General features: G+C 50.2%; 1 protein-coding gene across 1 annotated transcript; it reads right to left on the bottom strand.

The window, feature by feature from the left end:
- Nucleotides 1-638: 638 nt before the first annotated feature.
- On the bottom strand, nt 639-9837 carry fbxo34 (F-box protein 34). Its single transcript, XM_079262455.1, is given in 4 exon segments — nt 639-2821; nt 2823-3108; nt 4143-4263; nt 9643-9837. Coding segments are annotated over 2 exon segments (1728 nt in total). The 5' UTR covers nt 3102-3108; nt 4143-4263; nt 9643-9837; the 3' UTR covers nt 639-1372.
- Nucleotides 9838-9931: the final 94 nt, after the last annotated feature.

The following is a 9931-nucleotide window of genomic DNA, read 5'->3' as shown; positions in this document are numbered from 1 at the left end:
AAAGCCAGAAGCTCAGCACCAAGTTAAAACCAGAGTTGTGGTCCTGGATCTACAGCGATGGTTTCATAATTTCCATCCAGATGACAATCTGGATTCTTTACAGCTTCTGTCACTTAGAGATGTGGGTCATCTCCTATTTTCTCCTTTGTGTTGTCATGGCAACATGATAATGCTCCGATAAAACCTGGATTAGCTGAAATCAGCGACGCTGGACGGACTGGTCTGGACTTTTCATGTTTTCATTTTCTAAGTAACCATCAGCATTTCCTCCAAGTTCTGCCGTCAGACCCAAGCCGTGGTACCACGATGGAGCGCCAGGTGGAAACGGACCAGATGTTCTGACGACATGACAGACATCTGATGAAGGTTTCAGGTCTGAGTTTACGTCACATGATCTGTGGTGCATTCTACCAGAACCAGGTGGGACAACAAACACGGACACATCAGAAAACAGTTTATTAAAGTTAAATATCTTTAACAGCCAGAAGACAAACTTCTCAGATTTCTCCCCAAATATTCTTTAAATAATCTTTGCAGTCCAGTTTCTCTTATTGCATCACCTCAGACTCAAGGCCACTTTTCTCTGGACGACACACACACTGGTTACCAGTCAGCTCCGATGTGAGCAACCGCCCCCACTCAGCCGACGGCCCCCCCCCCCCCCCCCCGACGGCCGCCATCGTTCTGTTGATGGAGGCTCTGCATTCAGTCTTCCTCAACACAAACAGAGCTGCTTTAAATCTTTTCTGCTCCGTCAGACATTTAACCGAACAGATTTCGATCCGCTACAATCGTTCAGGAAAAATCATTTAGTTGTGTCATTTTACTTCCAACTCTGTGACTGTATTCAACAAACTTTTGCTTCTTTCCCAGCAAACCTGAAGTAGCCGTGGCGTGACGGCTGTTCAACCGGAGCTGAACTCAGAGTAAAACAGTCCATTCACAAGCACGCCATATTTACAGCAGCGATGATGATGTCACATGTGCCAGTGCCACGGCGGCCATGTTGGCTGCAGACATGCAGGTTTTACTGTTATTAGAAAAACATGTCTTTCTGCCATGACGCCGTGGAAATGCCATAAAGGGATTTTATTTCTTGTCAAAGTTTAGAGGATAAATATTTGTTCCTGATGAGCAAGCAGATCCGAGCGCCGCTCAGATCAGAAACTGTTCACTCCAGCCGAGTGTGTTTTCACACCTTAACGGTAAAAAAGCAGAGAAACACACACTGGGTCGTGATGCGGAAGAACGGCGTGTAAAAATCAACATCATAACTCCCAAACTTCTGAGCTTAAAAATGTTTCCAGGTTCAGTCAGAACAACCTAAACCTCCGTTTAACCCTGCAGCTCCTGGCTGCAGCCCAACCTTGTTTCAGTTGTCATGGCGACAGCTCTTTCTGCAGATCGGCACGTTCATGCTGTGGAAGGAGGGCACCCAGTGGTTGTCATGGAGACCTACGTTGCAGCCAGGCGCGTCCCTGCGGGCGCCGCGGCAACACATCCAGTAGCCCGGCCCGTACGGCAGCGCCTGGCAGTACGGCTTGTGATGCCAGCGGCACAGGGACACGTCTCCAGGACAGTAGCGCTTCTTGCACTGCTTGCAGGGGTCGTCGCGGTAACGGGGGTCGGACACCCAGAGCGAGTCAGCGGGACGCACGCTGTAGTTCTCGATGATGAAGCGGAAGTAGGAGCAGGAGCACTTGAGCGCGGCGAGGCTCTGGGTGGGCAGCAGCAGGAGGATCTGGACCAGCAGGTGGTGCGGCAGCAGCAGCAGGAACGGCTGCGGCGCCAGCAGACGCTGCAGCCGCCGGCGCCGCTCCAGGAAGTCCCGCGACGCTGACGCACTCCGGCTCAGAGGCACTGCGGCAGGGAAGGGCGTTGCACACACAACCTCCTCCTGTGTGTGAGCCCGGGCCGGCTCCAGGTAAAAGCTGGTTCTGTACTGGCCTGAGGGTGGGCTTGGTGGGGGGGCGGCCGCCGCAGAGGGAGGAGTCAGAAACAGCAAGCCCGGCAGAGGCTCCACCTCCTCGCAGGCAGGGGGTGGAGCTACAGTCTGAACCTGAGTGACATCGCCTCCCTCCTGAGCCAGATTGCCTGCAGGGGGGGCCGCATTCAGCGCGGGTTCCTGGCTCTGCAGACGTCCAGGTGATGATGTCACGGCTGCCCCCGTGGCGAGCAGCACCCGTCCCACCGTCCTCCTCAGGCTGTTGCTCCTGGACACGCCCTCCTCCGTCTTCCTCCGCAGACACTCCGACTCCAGCCTGGCCACCATCTCAGACACCCGCACGTTCTCTGGCTCCTCCCCTTTTGCCTCCGGGGGCGGGAATTTAGCCAGCATGATGGTGGCGCAGCTCCTCTGGAGCGCGAGGAGAGGTTTCAGGTCTAGCGGTGGCTCACTGACCCTCTCCTCCAGGAACGCCACCATCTCCACAACAGACAGCTTCTGCTCCCTTTCCTCCCCCGCCCCGCCCCCGTCCTCCCCTGCCCCGCCCCCACACAGACCGCCATCTGATCGCCGTGGTGCTGGTTCACCCGGGATGCCAGCCCGCTGGAACCTATGGCTGGTCTCAGATCTACGGCGGCGCTTAGACGTGCAGTTTTCCTCGCAGCTCCACTTCGCCTTCACCCCGCGGGACGTTCCCAGAGTGGGGGGGCTGTTTGGGCCCCCCGTCTGCGCTCCTCCGGCCCCCTCTGTCCACCTCTGCTCTGAAGCGAAGATGGCAATCTTCTCTCTGACGTGTCCTGGTCTGATGATGGTCCACATGTTGAGTCCGGAGTCGGCGTCCTCAGACCGGATCTGATACAGATCAGACGGGTTGTTGCTGCCGGGCGGGGAGGGGGGGGCGGCGGAGCGCCGCGCCGGGCGGCCCTTTGAGCCGGATGGAGGTCACGCTGCTCATGGTGTTGGTGCAGCAGAGCTTCTTGTTGGAGATGACGCTGAGAGGGACGCGGCTGCCGCTGATGTTGCCATAGTTACTGGTGAAGGTCCGCAACAGCCCCCCCTGCTGGCTCACAAACAGACGCTGGGACGACCGGTGAACTCCGACTGCCTCCACGTGCAGCTCTGAGCGGGCAAGCTTGGGATGTGACTTCAGATGCATGACGGACCTGAGACAGGAGAGAGAGGGGGGGGGGGGGGGGGGGGACAGTTCAGAGAGCGGACACAATGACACACGGCAAACAGGAAGACTCCTGATGGCGGGATGAGATATGAGAAGCAGGAACATCTGAAAACTTCCTCAGGTAAAACATGAAGGTCCGACGAAAACCACCAGGACAGACCAGGAGCCTCATAAAGCTGTCGCACACAAAACCCGCCGTACGCCAGCTCCAGTCACCTTTGGGATTTCTAAAAACAGGGCTTGGCGGTAAAACGTCCTGACCTCCACGCCAACTCTGACCTGCCGAACGCACATCTGGAGAAACGGCGACACCAACAGCAGAAAATAAAACCAAAGAAATGGTGTGAAGTTCGACACGGTGGAGCAAAATCTAATATAAACTTTCCCACAAAATGAAGAAAATGTTTGATATTGATCCTCCACCACGACAAGAATCTGGATTTCCACCAGAAATGTTATTAATAAGAACGTTGAGACTAAAATCTGTTCTGAAACATGAAAACCAGCTCACACCGTTAATGAGTCCTGCAGAAGCTGCCGTACGAATTAAGTTCTACATGAATTAGTACAATTACAATGACATGGTCGCCATGACAACCGCCCATCATAAGGCTGATCAGGTGTTTCCCCACCTGCAGATACAGAACATGTCCACGATGGGGGACCCGGTCTACCTGTCCACGATGGAGGACCTGGTCTACCTGTCCACGATGGAGGACCCGATAGAACTGAGGCTCCTGAAGTGAGAGCGTGTAAACATCCAGAGGTTTGAGGGAAAACGTCTCTTCTCACAGAATCTTCCTGGTGATGGTCTGAATGCAGCTGCCGCCCCAACAGACAATAGATCCCAACATCGGACCGTGTTTGAGCACCTGGCTCAAATGGCTCTGGAAGCCTGTGAAGTTCTGCATAGTGACTCATTAATATGAGTCTGGTGTGTCGGAGCAGGGAGACACTGACAACCTGCCCGGCTGAAGTGAGCGGCACCATTGTATGTTAGGTTACATTAACTGTAGTTACCTTAGCAACGGGTGTGGACCGGCTGCTGGTGGGGCGTGGTCCTCGTTGGAGTCACATGACTAACACGCTGCGTCTCCTCCCACTCCGATGTTTCCACAGCAGTCAGGACATGAACACACACCTGTAAACACGTGTACATAGACACACACATTACACAGACACACAGACAAGCAGGAACTGCTGTTTTCCTGGAGCGTCTGCAGCACAGCCTCACTTTGTATGAATAGTTATTACAGCCATTAGCTGCAACCACATCAAAACAACAACTAGTTTGTTTCAGGGTTGTCACGAGTGTCCGGAGCGTGGCAAGAAGAGAATAAGTGAGTTTTCTCCAGCGGAAAACGGCGAGAGGAAAGTTGGCAGAAAGGTGTGAAGCACTAGAGGTTTGTTAGAGATGAGAAAACAAAGATCAGCCGGCTTTAATCTGAATGTTTCAGACTTTATCTCCAAAACGTCGTTACAGTAAAACATTTTCTCAACTCCACTAAAACAATACTCTTTTTAAAAAAAAAAAGAAATTTTGATTCAACCATAAATAACCATCTGTTTTAATTAAATTAGGACTTCATTTGTCCATATGTAACCACAGGAAACACACCAAAACTAAACCATGAGGCGCAGTGGGCATTTTTCTGGCTTCCAGGGAGCCGCTGCAGGAGGGGTGGCACCATGGTTTGCCTCTGGAGCCGCTGCGCTACCACGCCATGCCTCATAATAATAACCGTCAGCTTTTCCACAAGAAGAGCCATTTTTCCAGCAATCTGGAGCCGAATCAGAATTTTATACCATCACTGCAAATGAAAACAGAAACATGAGAAAAACAGAATTTTTACAAATTCAGAGAATTGAAGCGACAGTGAAGATGTGAAGCCCGACTCCGACCAACAACTGATGAAATGTTGGCTTCATGAGCACATTGTCTCCGGGAACGCCATTCTCTGACTGGGATCAAGGCTTTTCAACCAGCAGATCTGTGTCAAAGAAAAGCCAACGACATAAAAAACTAAAGCAAGACACTCCTTCGGCTCAGGCTGCTTTATTTTCTAAGCCACAACTGCGTTTTTTACTGGCTGCAAGCATGTACAACTGCTTGAGGCATTTCCTGAGATGGGAATGACATTCAGACTCTACAGCTTGGTGTCACGGTGGAGAATGAGCCGAGCTGTGGTGGAAAAAGATTGTAAGTGGCTGAAATGTGTCTCCTCTGCAGGGAGGCCGGGCTCATCCAGAAGGAGATCAGAGTAGAGCCGCTCCTCCTCCTCTTCCAGAGGAGACCGATGAGGCAGGTCACGTATCTGATAGGATGCCTCCCTGGGTGGGGGTTCCATGCACTTCCCCCCAGGAGGAGATTCCACGGAACATCTCGGAAATAAGGTGGAAGACATGAGGAAAACAGAAGTTTCAGGGAAGTCTGGATTCTCTGACAGTAGTCCCTGGAGACCATCCATCAGATAAGAAGCAGAACATGGATAGATGGCTTGAAGCTGATGCTACATGTTGGCTATTCATACAGATCTAAGTTATGCAGATCTAAGTTGTGCAGATCTTAGAGCAGGCATGGACAAACTACGGCCCGGGGGCCACATGCGGCCCGTTAAACGTTTTAATCCGGCCCGCTGAACTTGAAAAAAATTCAATGACTAAATCTTGTTACTGTTTTATTTTCCCTGCAATTCTGATGTTTTCCCACTAGATGGCGCACTGTACATTGGCTTTGTTGAGGTGAAGCGTAGGCCTATTACTTCACGTTTGCACTTTACCTTCTGACCCATCAGCCCTTCTGTAAAGATGAGCGGACCTAAGAAACGGAAAGTGGACAAAGAATGTCGAGTGTTCAAAAAGGAGTGGACAACTAAATATTTTTTCACTGAACACGATCATCTGCTGTTTGCCTCATATGCCAAGAAACTGTGGCGGTTTTTAAAGATTATAATATTAGCTGTCACTTTGCCACAAAGCATGCTAACTATGCTAGCAAGCTGTCAACAAAAGAACGGGAAGTTGCTGCTCATAAGTTGGCAGCTACTTTAAAGGCTCAACAAAGTTTTTTTCACTGTCAAACTGCCATTCAAGAGTCAAGTACCAAGGCCAGTTTTATGCTTCCATTCAAAATAGCAAAGGCCAGCAAACCTCTGTCTGAGGGCGAGTTTTTAAAAGAATGCATGGTGGAGACAGCAGGTATTTTGTGCCCAGAGAGCAAAAACAAGTTAGAGAAAATCAGCTTATCACGGAGGACAGTGACTCGCTGCGTGGAACTAATAGATGGAGATATCACCAGCAGCTTAAATAAAAAGACGGAGTCATTCACGTTGTATTCTTTAGCACTGGATGAAAGCAACGATGTCAAAGACACTGCTCAGCTCCTTATTTTTATCCGAGGTGTCAACGACACTTTTCAAATAACGCAGGAGTTTTTGACAATGGAGTCTCTGAAAGGACAAACACGGGGAGAAGACTTGTTTGATCGGGTGTCTGCTGTCATCAGAAATGTGAAGCTTCCTTGGAGTAAGCTTGTCAATGTCACCACAGATGGATCTCCAAATTTAACAGGGAAAAACGTTGGCCTGCTGAGGAGAATCCAGAATAAAGTGAAAGGTGAAAACCCTGACCAGGATGTCATTTTCCTCCACTGCATCATCCACCAGGAATCTCTATGTAAATCGGTATTACAGCTGAATCATGTTGTGAATCCTGTCATGAAACTCGTCAACTTCATACGCGCAAGGGGACTTCAGCACCGTCAGTTTATTGTGTTCCTGGAGGAAACTGATGCGGATCACCAGGACCTGCTTTATCATTCCCGTGTCCGCTGGTTGAGTTTGGGAAAAGTGTTTCAATGCGTGTGGGAGCTCAAAGAGGAGATTGGCGTGTTTTTGGAGCGACTGGGCAAAGCTGATGAATTTCCTGAGCTGAGCAACAAGAGCTGGATTTGTGACTTTGCGTTCGCTACGGACGTATTTTCACACTTGAATGAGCTCAACACGAAACTGCAGGGGAAGGATCAGTTTGTGCACGACATGTACACAAACGTGAAAGCCTTCAAATCCAAGCTGGGTTTATTCTCCAGGCAAACTTTGAACAAGTCATTCACTCATTTTCCTACACTCGCCATGCTGAAAGAGGCCGGAGCAAAAGTGAAGAAATACAGTGAGTAACTGGATGCACTGCACGGATTCTCGGATTTCGACAAAATTGACAAGTCACTTCAGTTGGTGGCCTGTCCTCTGTCACAAGACCCCGAAACAGCTCCAGAGGAGCTGCAGCTTGAACTGATCGACCTTCAGTCTGACCCAGTCTTAAAAGAGAAGTTCAACTCTAAACTAAATGACTTCTATGCGTCACTCAGCACAGCAGCGTTTTCAAGGCTCCGGCGGACAGTACAGAAGATGCTGGCGTTGTTCGGCTTGACCTATGTGTGTGAACAGACCTTCAGCATCATGAACACCAACAAAGCCAGCCACAGATCCAAGTTAACAGACCAACACCTCAGATCCATTCTGAGAATGGCCACAACAAAACTAACTCCAGACTTTGATGCGCTGGCTAAAAAATTGAGACCAACAACACTGTTCCCATTAAAATGGAAAGTGTCTCCCTGATGTGCACGCAAACACCTGCACTGCTCCTGGTCCGGCCCCTTTGTCAAATGTTAGAACCCATTGTGGCCCACGAATCAAAAAGTTTGCCCACCCCTGTCTTAGAGTGTGTGAGGAGGAAGTTGAGTGTGAAGCACAACAAATCAACCACAACAGCTCAACATTTTTCTTCATATTTCCCTCTGAGCCCAAACTGAACCAATAACTGGTTTCATGAACAATGTTTGTTTGTTTCCTCTGCAGATCGTACTGGGAACTCTGGTCAGCTGCTCCAGACTCAGACGGACTGACCGAAGGAGAGTTTAGTTAACACTGGTTATTGATCTGGAACCAGACGGATGCGTCTCATCCTGCTTATTGATCTGGAACCAGACGGATGCGTCTCATCCTGCTTATTGATCTGGAACCAGACGGATGCGTCTCATCCTGCTTATTGATCTGGAACCAGACGGATGCGTCTCAACCTGCTTATTGATCTGGAACCAGACGGATGCGTCTCATCCTGCTTATTGATCTGGAACCAGACGGATGCGTCTCATCCTGCTTATTGATCTGGAACCAGACGGATGCGTCTCATCCTGCTTATTGATCTGGAACCAGACGGATGCGTCTCATCCTGCTTATTGATCTGGAACCAGACGGATGCGTCTCATCCTGCTTATTGATCTGGAACCAGACGGATGCGTCTCATCCTGCTTATTGATCTGGAACCAGACGGATGCGTCTCATCCTGCTTATTGGTCTTCAACCAGACGGATGCGTCTCATCCTGCTTATTGATCTGGAACCAGACGGATGCGTCTCATCCTGCTTATTGATCTGGAACCAGACGGATGCGTCTCAACCTGCTTATTGATCTGGAACCAGACGGATGCGTCTCATCCTGCTTATTGATCTGGAACCAGACGGATGCGTCTCAACCTGCTTATTGATCTGGAACCAGACGGATGCGTCTCATCCTGCTTATTGATCTGGAACCAGACGGATGCGTCTCATCCTGCTTATTGATCTGGAACCAGACGGATGCGTCTCATCCTGCTTATTGATCTGGAACCAGACGGATGCGTCTCATCCTGCTTATTGATCTGGAACCAGACGGATGCGTCTCAACCTGCTTATTGATCTGGAACCAGACGGATGCGTCTCATCCTGCTTATTGATCTGGAACCAGACGGATGCGTCTCATCCTGCTTATTGATCTGGAACCAGACGGATGCGTCTCATCCTGCTTATTGATCTGGAACCAGACGGATGCGTCTCATCCTGCTTATTGATCTGGAACCAGACGGATGCGTCTCATCCTGCTTATTGATCTGGAACCAGACGGATGCGTCTCATCCTGCTTATTGATCTGGAACCAGACGGATGCGTCTCATCCTGCTTATTGATCTGGAACCAGACGGATGCGTCTCATCCTGCTTATTGATCTGGAACCAGACGGATGCGTCTCATCCTGCTTATTGATCTAGGAAACAGACTGGTGGAACCAGACCGGGGGAACCAGACTTGGAAGAGGCGTGGAGCTGAAACTGGCTCCCCAGCTGCTGACTCTGCAGTCTGAGGTTAACATGAACACTGATCGGGCCTTTGCATCACGTTCACCCTGCCAGAAGCAGACATCGAATAGAAAATCTACGCCGATCTGATCCGCTGAACGAGTGACAAAGTATCTGAAGCAAAGGAACAATCCAGCAGTGGCCCAGACGTTGCTAGCCCAGCTAGCTAGCTGCAGCTGGTGGCAGGAATTACACATCATCAGGCTAATTTGTTAGCATCAGTGGCTAACTACTGCACAGTGGACCTAGGAAAGGGTTAAACATGGCTTTTAAATAAAAAGAAAGTAAAGAGTTGACACGTTTTAGACAAAGTTCGTCATTAAAGTTGAGGAGGCCGAGGGTCACTAACCAGGAGGGAACTTCTGGAAGCTGCTGACAGCGATCTCCGCAGATAAACAGCTCGATCCCGGGTTGTCCTTCGGCTCCGTGTCCTGCTGCCGACACTTACTTCAACTCACTGTTCACCAACTTTATTTTCTGTCTCTTTAGTGGAGCTCCGCCGTTACTGGACGTGTTTAAACTGTGTACAGAGAGGTTTGTCCGTGTGAACTACGGCCGTGACGTGACCGAGCACGCGCGTCAACAGGGAGCGTTACGTAATGGCGTCACAAGTGTCATGGCAGCCGTTGTCAAGTCCT

The sequence above is a fragment of the Telmatherina bonti genome (genome assembly GCF_933228915.1).
Source record: "Telmatherina bonti genome assembly, chromosome: 22".
In the NCBI taxonomy this organism is placed as follows: Eukaryota; Metazoa; Chordata; class Actinopteri; order Atheriniformes; family Telmatherinidae; genus Telmatherina; species Telmatherina bonti.
Note: the sequence above shows the minus strand (reverse complement) of the source record. Positions and strands in the feature narration are given on the sequence as shown.